The sequence below is a fragment of the Triticum aestivum genome, chromosome 7B (assembly GCF_018294505.1).
Source record: "Triticum aestivum cultivar Chinese Spring chromosome 7B, IWGSC CS RefSeq v2.1, whole genome shotgun sequence".
Classification (NCBI taxonomy): domain Eukaryota; kingdom Viridiplantae; phylum Streptophyta; class Magnoliopsida; order Poales; family Poaceae; genus Triticum; species Triticum aestivum.
Window position 1 is genome coordinate 189178179 of NC_057813.1, and position 22052 is coordinate 189200230.

At 45.4% G+C, this 22052-nt stretch overlaps 1 protein-coding gene across 3 annotated transcripts; it reads right to left on the reverse strand.

Moving 5' to 3' along the window:
• Positions 1-500: 500 nt before the first annotated feature.
• LOC123160791 (uncharacterized) lies at positions 501-5801 on the reverse strand. 3 transcript variants are annotated; one of them, XM_044578624.1, is made up of 5 exons: positions 5346-5801; positions 2541-3050; positions 2192-2245; positions 1701-1756; positions 501-876 (listed from the first exon to the last, which is right to left on the reverse strand). In XM_044578624.1, the coding sequence occupies exons 1-5, from the start codon at positions 5747-5749 to the stop codon at positions 734-736; spliced, it is 1167 nt and encodes a 388-aa protein (XP_044434559.1). In that variant the 5' UTR covers positions 5750-5801; the 3' UTR covers positions 501-733. The 3 variants fall into 3 exon arrangements, with proteins under 3 accessions (XP_044434559.1, XP_044434558.1, XP_044434560.1); XM_044578623.1 differs by having other exon boundaries at positions 1701-1816; positions 5346-5783; XM_044578625.1 differs by having other exon boundaries at positions 1701-1816; positions 5342-5746.
• Positions 5802-22052: the final 16251 nt, after the last annotated feature.

The following is a 22052-nucleotide window of genomic DNA, read 5'->3' on the forward strand; positions in this document are numbered from 1 at the left end:
AAAGAGGCCCTTAACCAGAGGTCGCTGTGTGACATTTAATCATGTCAGGCCCTTAACCAGGCCCAGCTGAAATTTTGCCATGCCAGTTTGTAAACTCTTTGATCATAGAATGGAGCTCACTCTTTCCTTGGAATGCATATCTATTTTTCTAGTTCTATAAGAATCCCAACATAGATCACGCCTTGTTTGTTTTTCTTTTGAGATGCAGATCAATATGATGCATGGTTTAATGGCTTTTGTCATTTGTATGTTTGAACTTAAAAAGGTCTAAAATGCTATGGGCTTGCGCGTTCATGCAATTCGTCGCATAAACGTAAAATAGACAGATGCATATAATGTGATCTTTGGTCTTAGAATGGGCGTGGCAGAAACTTCTGTTATCTAAGCTCTGTCCCAATACCCATTGATCTCAATAAAAACGATTGTACCTTATACAGGAGATTATGATGTGCAACACACATAAACTTAAAGTTATAGGAATTCACAGCACACGAACAGAGTGAGGTAAAAGCAACGTGGCAGTTTCAATAACTTTCTGCAACAACATTCCTCTGTTGATGTCGATGTCCCAAAAACTCTCAGTTCCAGCCAAGCTGGAGTAAAGTACGGCACAAGGGGAGCGAGCTTAGCTAAGGTAGAACATTAACAGTAACATAATACAGCAAACTAGCACATTTCAAGTCTGAAATTTGAACATCACTGATAGAGCATTTTTCTTTCTTTCTGGAGAGCATCACTGGTTTAGTTTTCTCTTTTTGGAGAGCATCACTGGTACTTGTAGAGCTAGTATAACTGGTATATGAGTTAAATGATTGGCTTCTCCATGAGGGACCGGCATGTAGTTGTGCACGGGATCCTCGTGAACCGGAGGTGGCACTGAAAATAAGAGCATGCCATCAGATAAATAACAAATAATGTGTCAAATTATCAGATGGTTGCACAAACACAAAGAGTGAATAGAACGCCATTAATCACTTGAGCCAGAAGAGAAGACAAGCAAGCTAATCACATCAAGACGCCGTCCGTTGTGCAAGGGTCATTGTATGTAAGTATACTAATAGATGGAAACAGACAGTGATTCTAAATTTCTAACCGCTGCTGCAAGATCCCTAAATCGCTAGCTAGTTGCAAGAACTTAATCTAGGAGTGGTGCTATAATCAACAAGGGTACTAGAAGTCACCCCCTGCCTGTCTCATGTTATGCAACTATATATAGGCAGCATGCATTAACATAACTCTCATTTAGTTTCATATTCATGTAAAGGGGATATAATCCATCAGCCACTAGTGCATGCAATGGTCTACGTTATGTTATCAGGTGTGCCATCCAATTTACAGAAATTAATAGGAGTAAACAATAAAGTAAAATCCAATTTGCGACATCTCAACTTGTTATGATCATTTAAAATATGAGTGGCACGTGTGGAACTTTGCTTACATGCATGCCCTACTATCCTGTACACCCCAGCTCACCACCTGTCCTACCACTTAAATAGTTCCATTAAGTATCACAATATACAAGTACACAAACTTGTAATGCATTCTCAGTTGACAAAGCAATCCGAAAACCATTTTATCACTGACATACATTTGAAGCAATAGTGGCCATTGTTCAACCAGAAGAGAGATGCTTGTCCAACCAGCAATCCATTTAGCATGCCAGTTAAAGTAACCATGTTAAAAGTTGTGCATAAATATACCTTCAGTTGGTTCAATAAGCTCTGACTGACGAGGGCAATTTGGAGGTTTAGGTACCCTGAACGAAAACTGAGATAACTGTAAGCGGGCAGCATAGTCTGGGCTGTCTTCAAGATACCTATCAAAGTATAACATATGAGGAATAAGATAAACATCTAGGCAGATTGAACCACATGGAGAAGTTCACAACTTCACATAGTGTACACATGTATTCTGTGTTTCCAACGTTCAATTGTAAGAACCGGCAATATTTCTGAAAATAAGCCCCAACAAAGCTAAGCCTAAATGCTGGTTGTGTGCTTCATATGATCATTGAGCCATTGAGGTAGTGAAAGTACAATAATAACACTTTGTAACAACTTCACAATAAAGTGGATACCATTCAGATGCGGTTATCAATATGCTAGATGAAGGGAAAACTGCATCTGGGCACTAATATGCTTAAGAAAGTAACGATATTGAAGAGAAGTTGACCAGAAGAAAGTTAGCTTACCTTTCAACATCTTTCATGGATCTTACTTTTCTGCCTGCGGGAGAGATATAGTACCTGAAAGGATGTATATAAGTGTTACAAAACAGTCATACAATACGTACACGGAATGGCAAGCACATCCTTTTATATAGGTGTGTAAGGTGTTTAGCAGACCACAGGAATGAATGTTTAACCATTGATCAAATATGAACAGCATTAAGTTCCTAAACCATAAATGAGCATTCTGAGCTCTCAAGAGTTACGACCCAGGGACGTTAGAAAACAACTGCAACATCATTTGCTCAGAAATAAATACAAAAAGCTGGGAAACAAATTAACTACAATGTTGTGCAAAACAAGTAATACTCACACATCAGCGAATCTCGTGCTCTGTTCATTCCTTAGAGTAATATTCCTTTCCCACCCAAGAGGGGTCTGAGGGATGCATGGGATATCAATTGCCCATGCCATGCCATTATCCTTAGATATATCAGTTGGATCATGGCATGTAACTTGTGGCTTCCACCCATGGACATATTTGCAAGAAAAAGGAACTTGTATAATATTCTCTCGGATTTGCTCATATTTCAGTTTGGATGGTACAACTCTCCATTTCTGGCAAGTACTACATTGCACAGAATATGTACTAATAATGAATTTCCTTTTTTTAGACAGCACAGGTAAGGTGTTTTCTCCTTGGGCATTCTTGTAAGGAACAACTTGATATGATGCACTTCCAGAGGAGTTTTCAGTGTCACTGTCATCCCATTGGTCCACAACCTTATCAGCTAACATATCTTGGCTCTTGATATGAGATAATGAACTCTCATCAGGGTTGGGCCCAGGATTAGCCGGGCTGGACCCCATAGTTTTTAGTTCCCTGTTGGAGGTAATTGCAAAAGTTTCAGACTGGGAAAGGCAAAATGCTTGATAGAGAAACAAAAGAAACGTGAATGTAAGATTAAAACAGAAGGGATACACCACCATGAACATGAAAAGAGGGGACACAGCAATTCGGTGCTCGAGCTCAGCTAGTCCCAAAATCGTTGGCGTCCGTAGCTGCGTTGGGATCGTAACAATTCGTGCTGGCGTGTCAGGACGTTGCGGGCAAATAATGAGGATACGGCTGCTATACGGTACGAAACAGTGCGACCGGTGGGCCAGTTCACAGTAGGGACGGATGCGACTGAATCGCGCGGGCCTTTCTGGGCCGTGGACCAGGATGTACGCACAAACCTGAGCCGTCGTTTTCCTTCGCGGCCGCATGCTTTGACGCGAGCTATGTAGATCCCGGATGGCTTCAGCAAGGAGAGTCGGAGACATCGGCGGCCGCCTGGTGCACAGCACAACTGCTCTGCACGAGCAAGTTGGCTGGGCTGTGAAGGAGGTGGCATGGCGGTCCACAGGAGGTTGCTCGTGGACGAGGTTGAGGCCGCCTGATACGGTTTCTGGGAGTAGGAGCTTTAAGCAGAAGGTTGACCGCAACGAGGATCATGCTTCTCTAGAATAAGCTCGTTGTCTAGACACCGCGGTGACTGGAGGCGACGAGGGTGGTGTCTCAGGTGGAGATGATGAATCGCACGTCGTGGATGCTCCGACCGCCGTGGCCGAAGTTGACGAAGCTGGGGAGGAGGAGGCGAGCAGCGTTGTCGCAAAACAAAGGCGTCTGCAGGCATAGGGGCTAGATATCTAAGATATGATCTACAGTAGCTAGTAGCAAATGGTAACAAGCTCGTTGCGATGTTGTAGTTGTATAATGGATCGTTGAACCTTTTGGGTGTGCACATGTGTGATGTGATGAATGCCAGCTCGTGTTCAGCAAATTCAAAGATCGCTTTTGGAGTTGCGAGTTTTTTGCCATAGTATTTCTCGCTCTTTGCGTTTTTTGTGTGAACATTTGCAATTTCAAGTCATCAGGGGAGGTGGCTGCGAGGCGGTTTGGGTCTTTGAGAGGATACCACTTCTCGAGGTGAAGCAATTAGCATAAACAGCTCGGACTTTGATTAATGATGAAGAAGGGCATTGGCATTTAAAAATAATAAAACTGCTGAGTGTCTGCATGCATGCGTCCCATGCATGTGAAGGGATGCTGACACTATTCTTTTTAATTTGTCTAGACACCAGCTCGCCATGAATGCGCCCAGAACTGTTCCGCGTGCAGGCTGCCGTCTCCTGTCGCAATGAATGCACCTAGGTCCGTCCATTGTTTAAAGGCAATACCGCTGAAATACAGCTAAAAATACAACCGATGGCACGCATCTTCAGACGAGCAGACGGGTATGATTTCAGGAGCAGCCGAGCCTGAGCTCAGAATCGAATATTCGGTGAAGACAAAGGCTACTTATAGTAAATCTTTGATTTCTCAGGCTAGATATCAAGATATCGCTGGCATTAAAGCAGTATGGTTCTCCCATAAATCAGGTTCATTATGGTAATGCCATAAATCTCTAACATTTTGAACAGCTTAATTAGGTAACTAGGGCTTACGTAATGTTATGACATCCCTAGGCTAGATTCAAAGATTCCGTTAGGAACAGAAAGGCGGAACTTAACGCCTCATCACTAGTTGGGGCATCAACAATCCAGTTCACAAAAGTAAGGACATAACTCGCAAATATATACTCCCTCCGTTCTAAAATAGATGACCCAATTTTGTACTAAAGTTAGTACAAAGTTGAGTCATCTATTTTGGAACGAAGGGAGTATTTAACAGCTTGAGCTAACGTAACGCTCCAGAACCCTAGGCTAGACACTGACCGAGATGCCATCAGCATTAGAAACATGATCTAGTGTAGCAATAGTAAATCGAATGTACCGATTTCAATTGCAGATATCCCTACTCCTCAAACAGCCCTAGCATGGTAATCAAACTAAATCACAGTTATTATACAAAAACGGAATCATGATTCTTCTCACCATCCCCGTTAGGCACGAAACATATTACTTCATACTTCTCCAAAATGAAAACTAAGTTGGGACGGGATAAATAAAATCTACTATTCCACATGTAAAATTGCTGAATCTACTACGTGTAAAATCTCTGAAACCGAACGCCTTAGCGATATGTTCTCCCAAAGCCCTAGCATGGTAATCTATCTAAACCTAAATTATTTTGAAGGAACAATCTAATCATGCATTCATGAGCAAAAGGGGGTGGAAGGCGAGGTATACATACACGAAGCGCCACCAATGGCGGCTTTTTGGTGGCCAGATTGGCTCGTCGGGGTCATCAGCCTTCTCCGCGGGCAGTTTAGACGCACGGAAGAGCTCCGCCTCGCGGAGTCGGCGGGCTTCGCAGGAGGCGGCCAGCCTCCGGAAGCACGCGGCCCTGAGAGGATCGCGGCGCCCGGAGATGCTCGGCGGCGGTCGGGGCGGGGAAGAGGAGCCGGGCGCCCCACTCTCCGCCTCATCGTCCGCCTGTGTGGCGGCGGCGCCGCCCTCCGCGTCGGGGCTCCCGACGACGGACTCAGTGGTAAGGGAATTGAAGGAGGGGTCGGCTCCAAGGCCCTCTTCCTCTTGTCCCTGCGTTTTGGGGCTGGTTGTCACAGGATCGGTGGGGTCAGAAACGAAGGGATCCATTCCTACGGACGGTGGACCGCTACCTGTAGGGGAGAGGGTTTTCGGAGGGAGGCAAGATAGAAGAGCGAGGGTGAATGTGGTTTCTGCTTTCAATCCCTATACTCCTTTTTATATTGATTTGTAATTTGAACACGTCTAGATGTGAACACGGATGATTTTGGTATATTTGGAAATCAATTAAAGGGTACATCCATGATTAGTAATATATTAAAAATTGCTCGACAAATATGTCATAGCAAAATATTAAAAACATACTTAAAAATAATGGAGACACATGGCCATGTGGCGAATTAAGTGACGTACGCAAGCAAATCCAGTATGATAGATGATATCTAATATTAAGAAAGCTTTGCGGTTAATAGAAACATGCACGCATGGTGAGACGATGGGATTTTGTAGAAAAGAATAGATGGGTTGGGTGTGTTGGAAACCTTCGGAGCACGATAAGCAAGCTAGGTTGAATAGCGCGAAACCAAAGCGCAAAATTGGACACATTGGATTCATCTCCGGCGTGTGTTCTACTCGTTCTCAACCACGATTTTGTCTCCTTCATGGTTTGGTTACTCGAGTTGATAAAGGGGGTGTCCTCACATGCGTGCCCAGCTTTGGTAGCAATTAGGTTAAAGAAACGTAGACCTAGATCTAGAGCCTGTGTGTATTTTGGGGTGAAGGTAATTGGTGGATCGGACAAAGAAAAGGAGGAATTTGAGGAAGAGGATTTCGATGATGCGGGTGTTTGAAGAAGACCCCGACATGGTCAGGGAAGGGATCAAGTAAATAACGATTGCGAAAGTTCACACAACCAACCAATTCACTACCCAAGCTTTAATTACGAATATGAATATTGCATGGAACCCAACAAAGGAGATCAAGACCACATCGGTAAACGAAAATCTCTTTACGATCCAGTGTTCCTGCATGGGTGATTGGATGAAGTTAACTGACAAAGGCCCTTTGTCATGGTTTTGTCACGTCAGATGTCCTCGTGAAAGGACTAAGTCTCGAGGCCATCACAACTAGGTGGTTGCTTGAACGGGGTTGATCGGGAATGAAAGACACGGGTTTACCCAGGTTTGGCTCCTCACGGTGGAGGTAAAAAGCCTACTCCTGCTCATGATTTAGGTATGGTTTTGAAGGCTCTCAGATTTCTAGCCAGCTCGTACTTGTGTCGTTTCTTACCAGTTCTGGGTTTTATTATGATCTTTTAACCGGCTTAAATTGTTAAGTTATCAAACACCCCAGTCATATAATCTTTTACGCCTCCAATTCGGCTTATATTTTCCTTCCTTTTCACCTTTGTAGTTCATCTTTGTTGCAAACGGAACCCATGGCCCCAAAGTGAGCAAAGCCTATAACTGGAGTAAATCATGCATATCAGAGCTCATGCTCGACGACTTGGTAAATATCGGGTTACTTCCCGCCAAGGACCAGATCAAATGGTGAGCCGCTGAAGAAGATAACTGACCAGCTCCGGGTCAAAATGAAGTAGTTATCTTTGCAGATCACTTGGACAGAGGCTTTCGCCCTCCGGGTTCCAAATTTTTTCGCGACGTTCTTCACTACTTTGGTATCAGGCCACAAGACCTTGCTCCCAACTCGGTTCTCATTTTAAGTAACTTCCAAGTCTTCTTCGAAGTGTGTCTCTAGATTGTGTCGACTGCCAACCTGTTTCAAGAATTGTTTTATTGCAACCGTCAAGCTAAATGCAAAAATGGGCCGAGTCTGGGATGTGGAGGGGTCATAATTCAACGAAGGAGGAACTCAGCTTTCCCTGAAATGGCGCTGGCGATTCATCCTAAAGGATGGCACAAAACCTGGTTTTACTACAAAGACACATCCCCCGGCTGAACAACACCTATTGTCGGGTTACAGATTAGAGTGCCTTGACTCTGCATAGTTATTTATTGCTTATGCATCTGCTGAAGAGAGGGCAGCACTGAAGACCCTTTACTCTAAGATTAACGCTTTGATAGCTCATGGTATTTCTAGGGTCGACTTGACCCGATGTTGGATGAGCTGCAGGGTCCGACCTCTCAGTTTGAGAAGCCGACTCATGCACCAATACACGGGCGAGTTGACTAATAATTTGCACTTCAGGAATCATGACTTGTCCGCTAGTGACTTGATAAAGTCCATTGATTACCCACAAGTATAGGGGATCAATCATAGTACTTTTGATAAGTAAGACTGTCGAACTCAACGAGGAGCGGGAGGAAATGACAAGCGGTTTTCAGCAAGGTATTTTATGCAAGCACTGAAATTGTCGGTAACAGATAGTTTGATATCAAGATAATTTGTAACAAGCAATAAGTTGTAACGGTAACAAAAGTACTGCAAGGTAGCCCAATATTTTTTGTTGCGAAGGACAGGACGAAACAATCTCTTATAATAAGTAAAGCGTTCTTGAGGACACACGAGAATTTCATCTAGTCACATTCATCATATTTGTTTGATTTGTGTTTGCTACTTTGATAATTTGATATGTGGGTGGACCGGTGCTTGGGTGATGTTCTTACTTGAACAAGCCTCCTACTTATGATTACCCCCTGTCACAAGCATCCGCAACTAAGAAAGAATAATTAAGATAAATCTAACCATAACATGGAATATATGGATCCAAATCAGCCCCTTACGGAATAACGCATAAAGCAGGGTTTAAGCTTCTGTCACTCTAGCAACCCATCATCTAATAACTACTCCACAATGCATTCCCTTAGGCCCAAATATGGTGAAGTGTCATATAGTCGACGTTCACATAACACCACTACGGGAAACAACAACATACATATCATCAAAATATCAAACGAATACCAAATTCACATTATTACTTATGACAAGACTTCTCCCATGTCCTCAAGAACAAAAGCAACTACTCACACATCATATTCATGTCTAGAATCACAAGGGTATTGAATAGCATAATGGATCTAAACATATAATCTTCCACCAAATAAACCAACTAGCATCAACTACAAGATGTAATCAATGATGGAAATATGCCCTAGAGGCAATAATAAAATGGTTATTATTATATTTCCTAAATCATGATAAAGGTTTATTATTCATGCTAGAATTGTATTGATCGGAAACTTAGATACATGTGTGAATACATAAACAAATATTGTGTCCCTAGTAAGCCTCTACTAGACTAGTTCTTTGATTAAAGATGGTTAAGGTTTCCTAACCATAGACATGTGTTGTCATTTGATAACGGGATCACATCATTAGGAGAATGATGTGATGGACAAGACCCATCGGTTAGCTTAGCATATTGATCGTTCAGTTTATTGGTATTGCTTTCTTCATGTCAAATACATATTCCTTCGACTATGAGATTATGCAACTCCCGGATACCGGAGGAATACCTTGTGTGCTATCAAATGTCACAACGTAACTGGGTGATCATAAAGATGCTCTAAAGGTATCTCCGAAGGTGTTTGTTGAGTTGGCATAGATCGAGATTAGGATTTGTCACTCTGAGTATCGAAGAGGTATCTCTAGGCCCTCTCGGTAATACACATCAGAAGAAGCCTGGCAAGCAAAGTGACTAATGAATTAGTTGCAAGATGATGTATTACGGAACGATTAAAGAGACTTGCCAGTAATGAGATTGAACTAGGTATGAAGATACCGACGATCGAATATCGGGCAAGTAACATACCGATAGACAAAGGGAATTACGTATGTTGTCATAATGGTTTGACCGATAAAGATCTTCGTAGAATATGTAGGATCCAATATGGGCATCCGGGTTCCACTATTGGTTATGGACCAGAGAGGTGTCTCGGTCATGTCTACATAGTTCTTGAACCCATAGGGTCCGCACGCTTAACATTCGTTGACGATATAGTGTTATATGAGTTATGTGATTTGGTGACCGAATGTTGTTCGGGGTCCCAAATGAGATCACGGACATGACGAGGAGTCGCAAAATGGTTGAGAGGTAAATATTGATATATAGGACAATGGTATTCGGACACCGAAAGTGTTTCGGAGGGTATCAGGTACTTATCGGGTCACCGGGAGGGAGTTTCGGGCACCCCCGGCAAAGATATGGGCCTTATGGGCCAAGAGAGGTAAAACACCAGCCCACAAGGGGCTGGTGCGCCCCTATAGTGGCTGACCCTATGTGGAGGAGAAGGAAAGAGGGGAGGGAAAGGAAAGTGTGGAGTAGGACTCCCCCTTCCTTCCCTCTCCCCTCTTTCCTTCCTCCTTCTTTGTACAAGGAAAGGGAGGCACATGGCAAGGCAGGGCCCCTAGGGGCGGCGGCCTGCTCTAGAGCGCGCCTGGATGCCTCCCCTTCCCTCCCACCTATATATATGTGTGGGGAGGGGGCGCCACACAAGGACACACAACATTGTCTTAGCCGTGTGCGGCGCCCCCGTCCACCGTTTACTCCCTCAGTCATATTTTCATAGAGCTTAGGCAAAGCCCTAAGGAGATCACACAACCATCACCGTCACCATGCCATCGTGTTGTCGGAACTCATACACTACCTCCCCGTCTTACTCGATCAAGAAGGCGTGGACGTCACTGAGCTGAACGTGTGCTGAATGCGGAGGTGTCGTATGTTTGGTACTCGATCGGTTGGATTGCGAAGAAAGTTCGACTACATCAACCATGGTGTGAAATGCTTCCGCTTATAGTCTATGAGGGTACGTAGACACAATCTCGCCCTCTTTTTGCTATGCATCTCCTTGATAGATCTTGCGTGTGCGTAGATTTTTGTTTTGTTTTCCATGCAACGTTCCCCAACAGTGGCATCATGAGCCAGGTCTATGTGTAGATGATATGCACGAGTAGAACACAAAGAGTTGTGGGCGGTGATAGTTATACTGCTTACCACCAACATCTTATTTTGATTCAGTGGTATTGTGGGATGAAGCGGCCCGGACCAACCTTACATGTCCATGTACATGAGACCGGTTCCACCGACAGACATGCAACTAGTTTTGCATAAAGGTGGCTGGCGGGTGTCTGTTTCTCCTACTTTAGTTGAATCGAATTTGACTGCGGACGGTCCTTGAAGAAGGTTTAAACAACAAGCTTGATAAATCACTATTGTGGTTTTTGCGTAGGTAAGAACAGTTCTATCTAGAAGCCCGTAGCAGCCACGTAAAACTTGCAACAACAAAGTAGAGGACGTCTAACTTGTTTTTGAAGGGCATGTTGTGATGTGATATGGTCAAGACTTGATGTGATATACGTTGTTGTATGAGATGATCATGTTTTGTAATATTGACAACTGACAGGAGCCTTAGGGTTGCCTCTTTATTGTATGAAGTGCAAACGCCATGTAAGTGCTTTACTTTATTGCTATGCGCTAGCAATAGTTGTAGAAGTAATAGTTGACAAGATGACCCTGACATAGTGATGGAGATCAAGGTGTCGAGCCGGTGATGATGGAGATCATGACGATGCTTTGGAGATGGAGATCAAAAGCACAAGATGATGATGGCCATATCATGTCACATATTTTGATTGTAAGTGATGTTTATCTTTTATGCATCTTATTTTTTCTTAGAACAACAGTAGCATTATAAGATGATCCATTCACTAAATTCAAAGATAAAAGTGTTCTCCCTGAGTATGCATTGTTGCCAAAGTCCGTCGTTTCGAAGCACCACATGATGATCGGGTGTGGTAGCACTACAAAAAAAAAGACACATCCGTGACATTTTGGGCCAAATGAATTTTTTTGTCATGCTTATAACACTTCTATGACGATAATAGTGACAAAACCCAATATCATCATAGATGTGGTGGGCTCCTACTTTTAAGACAAAAAATCATGACAGAAAATGGGTTTTTCGTCCTGTGCGGGCCGGAGATGCAGCTGTATGACATTCTTTGGGTCATCCATGATGGAAAAAACCATGGTAGAAGCGAGGGCGAGGAAAATATCGGGGAGTTCCCAGTTACGGTGGGTGGTCGGGGGCCGAGCGATGCGCATTTCTCTCGTACACATACGCGCTTGGGTGCTAGGCGTTGGGCTCTAACTGAACCCGAGCGAGGTGTTCGCCTACTGAACCCGAGCGATTGCACTGCATGCTACATGTTACTGAACCCGAGCGATCGATCGATCTGACTGTTAACTGAACTCGATCGAGCGATTCCTTCGCTACTGATGCTAACTGAAGCCGATCGAACCTGCTGCCTCCTTCCCTTGATGAACAGTGAGTGTTGTTGGGGGGTGGATGAACAGTTCCCGGTGGGGGGTTGGATGAACAGGACCCCGTGGTAGTAGAGGTCGTTGCCGCTGGATGAACAGGACCCTGATCGAGCCGGTTGGGGGTAGATGAACAAGACCCCATGGAGGGCTGGATGAACAGGACCCCGTGGAGGGCTGGTTGAACAGTAGCCGGTGGAGGGCTGGATGAATAGTAGCCCGTGGAGGGGTGGTTGAACAGGACCCCGTGGAGAGGGCTGGTTGAACAGTAGCCGGTGGAGGAGCAGTGGAGGCTGGATGAACAGGAGCTCGTGGATGAACAGTGGCTGGTGGAGGCAGGAAGGGAGACGCCGTTGATGAATAGTCGCAGGTGGAGGCTGGAGGAGGTCGACGGTGGATGAACAGTAGCCCGTGGAGGCAGTCGACAGTGGAGATGAACAGTAGCCCATGGAGTCCCGTTTTGCGGTACGCCACACCCCTCCCGATGAACAGGACCCCTCATTTCGACCGTAGCGCTCCAACACAAGTCCGTTTCCTCCATTTTGCGGTATGCCACACCCCTCCCGATCAACAGGACCCCGCTTCGACCGTAGGCACTCGAACACAAGTCCGTTTCCTCCGTTTTGCAGTATGATAGACCCCTCTCGATGAACAGGATCCTGTTTCGACCATGGCCAGTCGAACAAAAGGCCGTTTCCTCCGTTCTACGGTACGCCAGGCCTCGTTTCGATTGTCTGTTCCGTCCAAGCCGGTTGGCTCCCAATGAACATGATGCAGTTTCTCCGTTCCGACCTAGCCGATTGGCTACCCCATGAACAGGATGTCGTCGCTGCCTCTCCATGTACACGAGCTCTGGCCGTACGTATGCGCGAGTAGGCGTTCGAGACCCCGCCCATATGTACCGTACGTGGTCGTATTTACTTTCTTGCACCCTGGTTGTACGTACATGTACATGCTATGTGTGCACCTCTACTACGACATGTGCCCTTTCTTACTCGGCCACAGTTCATCATTGTAGCCTGCAGACAGACCGATCGACCAGTATGTACGTACACGTTCGCAACCAGAATGACAACAATATGTACGCTTCGACCAGGTGGGTCCCAACTGTCAGACACTTCCTTGCGTGCGAAGATGTAGCATGTGGGTCCCAGCAGTTAGGGGGGAACATTTTTTTCATGAAATACGGTGGCCCGTCAGGTGGTCCCTACTGCCAGGTGGAAGAATCATTATTTTGCACGTAATAAGAAGGCACTTCCTTGCTGTGGCTGTGAACCCACCTATCAGCCTCTCCACGTATAGTACTCTTCCGATGGAAGTCGTTCCTTGACCACATTGACCATGCCGCGCCAAGAGCACCAAGGCGGTGGACGATGGTGAGGCCTAGGAAGGTGACGATGCGGAGCCAGGGAAGACGCGGCAGTGGATGCCCACGCGGAGAGGAGTACGAGGGTTCACTAGTTCGGCTGTGGTGTGAGGTTGCTGTCGCCGCAGAACAACAGGGGGTGTTGGTGAGTAGAGGGATGGCCTGGCCAGCGGTGGGAGTAGTAAGGGGTGGTGAGGCCTCCGCGGCAGCACAGCCGGCCACCTGAGGCAGGAGCACGCGGCACGACCGGCGTTGGTTTGGGCGGCTGGAGCAAGAAGACCAGAGGTTGAAGAAGCACTACGGCCGTTGGATGGACATCGTATGGTCACTGGAGCTAGAATCATTCATATTGACTAAGTTGACAAAGCCCTCCATCCGCGTCAACTTAGTAGGCCCACAAGTCAGCCTCCCGCTATGGTGGGTCCCAGCTAGCAGGGGGTATTAATTTTTTGTGTGCATAATAAGGGGGCACTTCCTTGCGTGCAAAGATATAGTTGGTGGGTCCGAGCTGTCAGCGGGAGGAATGTTTTTTTCATGAAATATAGAGGCCCTTCCAGTGGGTCCCGGCTGTCAGGTGGAGGAATCATTATTTTGCACGTAATAAGGAGGCATTTCCTTGTGTGCGGCCATAGACCCAGCCGTCAGCATCTCCACGTACAGTCCACTTCCGATGGATGTTGTTCGTTGACCACGTTGACCATGCCGCGCCGAGAACACCAGGGCGATGGACGGCGGCGAGGCCTAGCAAGGGAACGACACGGAGCCGGGGAAGACTCGGCAGTGGTTGCCCACGCGGTGGGGAGTACAAGGGTTGACTAGTTCGGCTGCCGTCACCGGGAAATAACAAGAGGTGTGGGTGAGTAGAGGGATAGCCACGCCAGGGATGCGAGTATGGTGCGGCCGTGAGGCCTGCCTGGCAACACAGCTGGCCATGGGAGGTGGGAGCAGGCGGTTCCATCGGTGCTGGTTTGGGCGGCTGGAGCAGGAAGATCAGAGACTAAAAAAGCATGATTGTCGTTAGGTTGACATCTAACGGTCTGACGCTGGTAGAGTCGATTGTTGACTAAGTTTCTTTTTTGAGAAACCTTGTATATGCATGAACTTAGTATGCCCACAAGTCAACCTCCAAATCCATGGCAGATAACACAGAGCCCATTTGCTATTTTTTTAATAATTTGGAGCCCATTTGCTAATTCTTAAGGAATTTATTACAGCCCATTTTCTGCCCAGGACCACGGTTAAAAAGTTCAACCTTATTTTGCATATTTCAGTGGAGTCCGAACTGTTGTAATCCCGAAATGATAAACATTTATTTTTTAAGAACTTATTGATTTGCCAAAAAAATCATTTTGTTTTTGTAAGAAAATAAGATGTGGGACAATTGAGTTGGTTTAAGGGAAAACCAGTGGTAAAAAAATCAGCGCTGGGAGGGAAAACAACAAAAAAAATAAGGATGTAAATTTGAAAATGGAACTTTATGTATTTTCAATATAATGATATGTGTATAAGAACTAGTAAAACTATAGGTAGAGATTAGAAAATGGAAGTAGGACATGGCATTTCAAGAGGAAAATAGAACTGGGCTGTGTGTTTGATTCAGTAAAAAAACTGTCTGCAGATGTTCTAAGACAAAATATAGCTAACGCTGGCGGGCCAGAGGCCAGTAGATACCTGGTGGATCTTTGTGCCCCGTTATCGTCATGGGCTGAGCCTGTTAAAAACAAAACAAAGCTTGGGAAGTCTACAGCCCAGTTGAAACTTGCTCGAGCTAAAAAAATAATATACCTGCTAGATCCCAGTTATCAGTTTGTACTTGCAGATACTCTCATTTACTGAGTACATTGAAGACTTCATGGGTTTCACCGTCTCAGACGTCAGCATTATTTTTCCATCATGATAATAAGTGCATGCACTTGCTTGTGTACGGCTATGGACATGTTGGTTTTGTATGGTTAGGCTCTGTATGGACAGCCGTCTTGTGGTTCCACGAACGAATTTCATGCAAATCGGATGGTTTTCAGTGAAAGCGGACTAAATTCATTGCATTTTACATATTTCTTTTTATTATGTAATATTCTACATATTTCAACTAATAATAATGGACTAGGATTTTTTTAGTCCATGGGAGGCGCTTCACGATCGAGGTCGCGACACTTAACTGTTCTGGAAGGCCCAAATCCATTGCTCCTCTCTTTTAACAATTTGCAGCTGGGCTTGGCATGCCACGACCAGTTCCGACATGCTGCGTCCAACTATCATCCTGTGAAACCGGATGGATCCCCGGCGTACTTTGAAGATGTAAAAAATTTGGAGAACTGGAAATTCGAATGGCAGGTGCTTATGCTACCCATCAAATAAAAATCAGGTGCTTGAAAATTCGTTCTGAAACAAATGATTCGGCTTTATATCCACATTGATCCTCGGCATGATGGTTGGAAGCAAATTCCAAGTGCATACCGAAAGATCGATAACAACAATACCAACTTGCAGACGACCAAGTAGTACAAGTACCAATACCAAACTAACTTATAATCTTTTTAGTCCCGGCCCTAGTGTTCATCTGGTAGAAAATCTTGCAGAGGACCAGCTCCCGCTCCTTCTCTTGCTCCAGGCCCCCGAGGTGGTACTGGTGCATCACCTAGTTGGTCCTCTGCTGGTCGAAGTTCTTGTTTGTGTGCAACAACAGAACCTTTTTGTTGCTCGTCTACCGGCCGTTGACTATCACCAGCAAGGTATTGCCGGTCTTGTGCCACATCGCATGCATTCCGCACTTCGACTGTATCTTGCGACGCATCCACGTGCCCCTTTTGAACGCCCTGGAGTTGCGCTGGAAGAAATGCTTGCTTAGGCCACTCAGTGTGATACCTGCAGTATTGTCGAATACAAGTTTTAGTGTATGTAGTTGGCATTTTCGTAACATCTTCGGCATGTTGCAGTCACTTGTTTTACTTTTTATTAACTATCAAATTGTAATTGCTTCACTAGGTCTGCGTCTAAAAAGAAAAAGAGAGCTATAAACAAAGGAATATGTTTGTGCAAGTAGACGGTCGATTGGTGTCTCACCTGCAAGTTTCTCAAGATGGGTGTAGCATATGCCGTGCTCACAATCGCTGGTTGGTATGACAAATCGATGAGAGGGTGATATGTCGCACTGTCAGCACTCACTTTGGCCTCAAGGTGCTCGACCAGCTCCTTATCTGTGGGATCAAACTTGACACTAGCCGGCAACACCGACCAATCCTTCTTGGACTTGCATCGGTTAATTCCAGTTATATGGTACTCAATGTATGATCAATTGATTGTTTTAAGTCAATGATGAAAGATTTCAATAGATAAGTGGTACTCCAAATCTGAAGTCCATAATACCCGAACACGCCGCCGGGACTCTTGTGTCACCTCACACGCAGCGTGTTGTCACATCAATTCAATGTGAGGACATGATGAATAATTTGACCGACATATACTAGTACTACTACTGTATTGTACTTACTAGTCATATTTAGTGTCACATTTTAACCATAGGTTTAACTAACAAAATGTCAATGCATGTCACCAAAAATTATACCATTGGAAACTATGTTCAAATATGAATCAAACGATATAATTTTTTGTGACATGCATTAAAATTTAGTTAGTGAAATTTATGGTCCATATTTGACATAAATTACGAAGGGGACCAATAAACAAGGAGGGAGGTAGTAGTATGAGTAGCGCAATATATGGTATACAGGACTAGTACAAATTTAGAAATGGAGTAAGAAGTTACAAGGCTGTGCGACAAACTTTGTAGGCTACATGAGTAATACAAAATATAATTCCCATTGGACAACACTTTCACCAACAAGTACGCACTTGAAGCCTAATCTTTACCTAATAATAAAGCAAATTGGGTTTCTGGTCATCCGTCATACATTTTGCAAAAAAGCCCTCTATTTTCCGTAAATAAACCCGCGGTACACGTTTAATTCACTGCCTGATGTTGGGCGGCTGGAGCAAGAAGACCAGAGGTTGAAGAAGCACTATGGCCGTTGGATGGACATCATACGGTCACTGGAGTATTGACTAAGTTGACAAAGCCCTCCGTCCCCGTCAACTTAGTAGGCCCACAAGTCAGCCCAACAATATGGTGGGTCCCAGCTAGTAGGGGGGTATTCATTTTTTGGGCGTAATAAGGAGGCACTTCCTTGCGTGCGAAGATATAGCTGGTGGGTCCAACCTGTCAGCGGGGGAGCATTTTTTTTGCGAAATACAGAGGCCCTTCCTGTGGGTCCTAGCTGTAAGGTGGAGGAATCATTATTTTGCGCGTAATAAGGAGGCATTTTCTTGCGTGCGGCCGTGGACCCAGCTGTCAGCCTCTCCACGCACAGTCCACTTCCGATGGATGTCATTCATTGACCACGTTGATCAGGCCGTGCCGAGAGCACCAGGGCGGTGGACGATGGTGAGGCCTAGGAAGGGAACAACATGGAGCCAGGGAATACTCGGCAGTTGTTTCCCACATGGAGGAGTACGAGGGTTTACTGGTTCGTCTGCCTACCCCGGAGAATAACAACAAGTGTGGGTGAGTAGAGGGATGGCTAGGCTAGCGATGAGATTATGGTGGGGCCGTGAGGCCTGCACAGCAGCATAGCCCGCCGGGAGGGTGGAGCAGGCAGTCCCACCGACGCTTGTTTAAGCGGCTGGAGCATGAAGAGCAAAGATTGAAGAAGCACGACAGCTGTTGGATGGACATCTAACAGTCACTGCTCTCGTGTGTTGACTAAGTTGACAGGGCGTTGCATGTACGTCAACCTTTTTTTTATGAAAGCATACGCGTCAACCAGTAGTAGGCGCACAAGTCAACCTAAAATCTGTGGAAAACAGCAGACAACCCATCTGCCATTATTTCTAATAATGTACAGCCCATTTGCTAATTCTTAAGAATTTTTTTGGATCCCATCTTATTTTTGTTAGCATTACACCCCATATTGTGGCCACGGTTAAAAAGTATACAAAATTTTGCATATTTCGGTGCGATCAACTGTTTTTAATCCAGAAATATCGATTCACATTCAAACTATTTTGAAAAATAATCTATATAAACATAAAATCCAAATAATTGTCCACGCATAAAAATCAATGGAATTTAAAATCTTGTAATGAAAAAAAATTGAAACTAATTCCCGGTTTGATGTGTTTTAAAAATGTACAACCCATTTCTGGGCAAATCGAATGAAACTCTCCGCGTCTTGAAAGATTTGCAGCCCAGGAGGGCCGATAAAGCAAGTAGGCATTGTTTGGGTATTTCTTTTAAAAAATAGAACTGGGCTAGCCATTTTCAGCAAGAAAAAAACACAACTGGGCTCATGATGTGGTAAACATAAATAAAACCCTGGCTAGACGGGCCATGGCCCCCGCACAGCCCCGTTGTTACCCTGATCCGTCGCTAAAACTAGTATAAATAACAACTGCTTGTTCCTAAAAAAACTGCGCGACCTGCTGGTTCCCTGGTGTCAGCCTCTCGTAGTGTAATTCTCTCGTTTATTGACTATGTTGACAATGGCGTGAGCCCCAGATGTCCAACCATTAGGAGGAACCATATTTTTGGGCTTGTAATATAGAGGCACTTGCTTGCGTACTGCCATGAGGCTGGTGGGTCCCTACTGTCATCCTCTCCACGTACAGTCATCTCCTTATTCCTCTCGGTTGTTGACGATGTTGACAACACAAGAGGGCGGCGCACCACGCACGGCGAGCGAACCAAGGCTGCAAGGCGGAGGACGACGGTAAGGTCTCGGATGGAACGAACAGGAGCCGTGGAAGATGCGTCGGTCCAGTTGCAGGCGGAGGGGAGTATGAGGGTTGACTGGTTCGGGTGCGGGTGCATGTTGGGGCTAACGTCACTGGAGAATAAAAGGACGTATGGGGGAATAGAGGGAGGGACTGGTCAACATTGGAGGGTACGTACGGTAGGGCGGCGGAGGCGCAGCCAGCCATGGGATGCGGGAGCAGGCGGAGCCGACGGGGTGGTTCGGTTTGGGCGGTTGGAGGAAGAAGACAAGAGATAGAAGATACACGACAGATGTTGGATGTCAATCCAATGGCTGGTAGGCAGAATCATTTGTTGACTGGCTAGTAAGTCAACACCACCTTGGATAGGCTATTTCCTCGCGGGTCCCAAATGTCAGAATCCAAATCTTTCACGGTCATGCAGCCTTTCCTATGAAAATTTACAGCCCATTTGATGTGCTAGTTCGAAATAAGTTTGTGGGTGCTGGTGGGGGCTAATCACTTGGCTTCTGTAATGCAGTGAGCTCAAGCAGCCGGCGAGAGTGATGTTATTTCCCTTGGTTGGGATTTGTTACAATATTTCACTCTAAATTAAACGAATGGCAAGCCATGCCTTGTTTCAAAGAAAATATGACAGTCACAGCCGAGTTGAAAAGGGCAGGAACATCTAACTCTAGCTTACAAACTGTACAAAAGCACGAGGGTTAATTGTTCATCGGGTTTACAAAAAAACCCAGGTTGAAAAGGGCAACAACATCTAACTCCAGCATTGTTTTCGGCAGTCACAGTCAAATGGATCGGTCAGGTCCATAGAATGAACATCCTGGGTCGTAAAATTTACTGGATTATGACCACAATATGTTGTAAATAGAAGCCCGACACGTTCAGATGCTCTTTTGCCCACCTGAAACTCCTTTTTTTGCTCTTCGACATACCCATCGGTCAAAACCATGCTGCTGATAAACTTAAGCCTGATGGACAATAGTAACCTCGCATTCAGCAGGAAGAATGTGACAAATCTAGTGTTTGCACGGTTGGCTACATATCGTTCTAGCGTTATTGTCTTCAATCGAATCTCATGAGAAGTGAGAAAATCCCGATGCTTACGAATCCATCGATTGGTTATAACTTTCTTACCCCGTCCTGTTGCCTAAATAGACATGAAGATTGAAAATAGTTAAGGTCTAAAAAAGAGTGTCGAAAGAGCAACAGCTGAATGGTTAATTCTAGTACACTATATGCGGGCTTCCGATGTGCGTGAAATTATCACCTTTATATACAACTTCTCCAGACATGGAAAGCATTGCAGCAAGCCAATAATCTTGTTCAGATCAAAATTAATCATTTGGATATATAAGATCTTGACAGAATCCAGCACCATTGATAGGCCATCCATGGAGAAACTCTTCATTGAGCATAGAACATAATATTAGTACAAAATGTGTACTCCAAGTCGATATATAACTTATGGGTAGAAATTCAAAATGCAGCTTATGGTTACAAGTGTAGATGATAATATAAAGTACCTGAAGAACTATGGAGCCAAACACCATATTGAAATGAGCACAGAGATCATGTATTACACCCAAGGTCTCCAGTTTAGGCACAGAGAGGACGGTTATTTGCAACGGTGAATAACTAGAATCAAGGATCAACCTTTGAAGTGAAGGGGCATCTTGGATGATGAGCTGCCTTTCGTCAAAAGAAATTCCAATTCTTACAAGGTTAGGCGACTTTATTTGGAGACAACCGATTCTAACTGTGAAAACAAGCACCAAGCACTCCAGGGTAGGGCAACTGGAGTGGATGATGCTGTGCAATGAGGCCTCCGATATACGAACCCGCACAGGTGAAAGTTTCTTGAGAAATGGGAGTCGAAGGTTTAGTACCAGATTGTCTGGTAGGTAGCACAGCGCAAAGGTGGCGGTGTGGAGAGAGGAGGAAAACTGCGAGATGGACATCGGTGCCGAGGGCACAAGTTCATGGCATTCGGTATGTGGTATGTGATTTCCAGGGGAATAGTAGAACTCAAGCAGCTGTAGTTCTGTGAATTCAAGGGATTTCAGCCAGGCGTCCACCATGCAGGGCATGGTATGCTTGCTCAGGTAGCATGATGGGATGCAGAGGCTTTGAACGGAGCCCTGGTGGGAGGAGATGATGGCTCTGGGGATTTCAAAATCATTGAAGAGAGATAGCTGACGACAATCGAGATTAAGGGGCACGGCGCGCCATAGAGGGCGCCACCGAATTGAGAGGACTTGGGTGCGGTAGCAATCCTTGGTGGGGAGAAGCGAGATGATCTCCCCAAGGACGGCGTCCGGGAGATCACTAATGCGGTCTACCCGAGATTTTATGGGTTCCTGGGATCCGGTGGGGGCGGGGTCGCCGCTTCTCCCCGCGCTGCCGGGTGTGGGATCTACAACTGGCGCCACCGCTGGCGGGAGCCTCATCTTCTTGGCGCTGGGGTCAGCCGAATCCATTTTCCTCGAGGGCGTCGCATCGCGCTCACGGATTTGAGCAGAGTAACGAATGACGAGCCTAGTTGTAGTGCGAGTGAAGAAGAAGGGGAGCTGAGGTTTTTTCTGTAGTAGTGAGGAAGAAGGGGAGCTGGGGTTTTCTGTAGGAGTGAGGTGAGGAATTTGGGGGTACGAGTGGAGCGAGCTGACGTGAGGTGGGTGGGAGCAAGGAGGAAGAAGAGCACCCAGGTTTTTTTGGGGGGCGGTGTGCTCGGTGTGGGTAGCACCTCTCATTCAGTAAATATAGGGCTTTTGAATTGATTTTACTATTTACTAGTGTGGATGGGCTGTTTTGTCTTGGGCCTAGAGAAACAATTACTACTAGTACAGTGGAGACACTCTACCGCTTCTGGCTCCTCCTAGGTCATTGAAACGTCTCCCTCTACTCAATGTTGTTATACTTTTGTTCATCGACATGCGGGCCATGCAGCGTTTGGGCCCAAATGCCATCCACCAAATTAGAAGGCAGTATGCAGGCAGAGA

Excerpts from the sequence above, each read along its gene's own strand:
- LOC123160791 (XM_044578623.1), bottom strand. The coding sequence starts at position 5,749 with ATGGATCCCTTCGTTTCTGACCCCACCGATCCTGTGACAACCAGCCCC. Across the intron at positions 3,051-5,345 it reads CGCCATTGGTGGCGCTTCGT|GGAACTAAAAACTATGGGGT; the intron begins GTATGTATACCT and ends TACCTCCAACAG. Across the intron at positions 1,817-2,191 it reads TCCATGAAAGATGTTGAAAG|GTATCTTGAAGACAGCCCAG; the intron begins GTAAGCTAACTT and ends ATACTTTGATAG.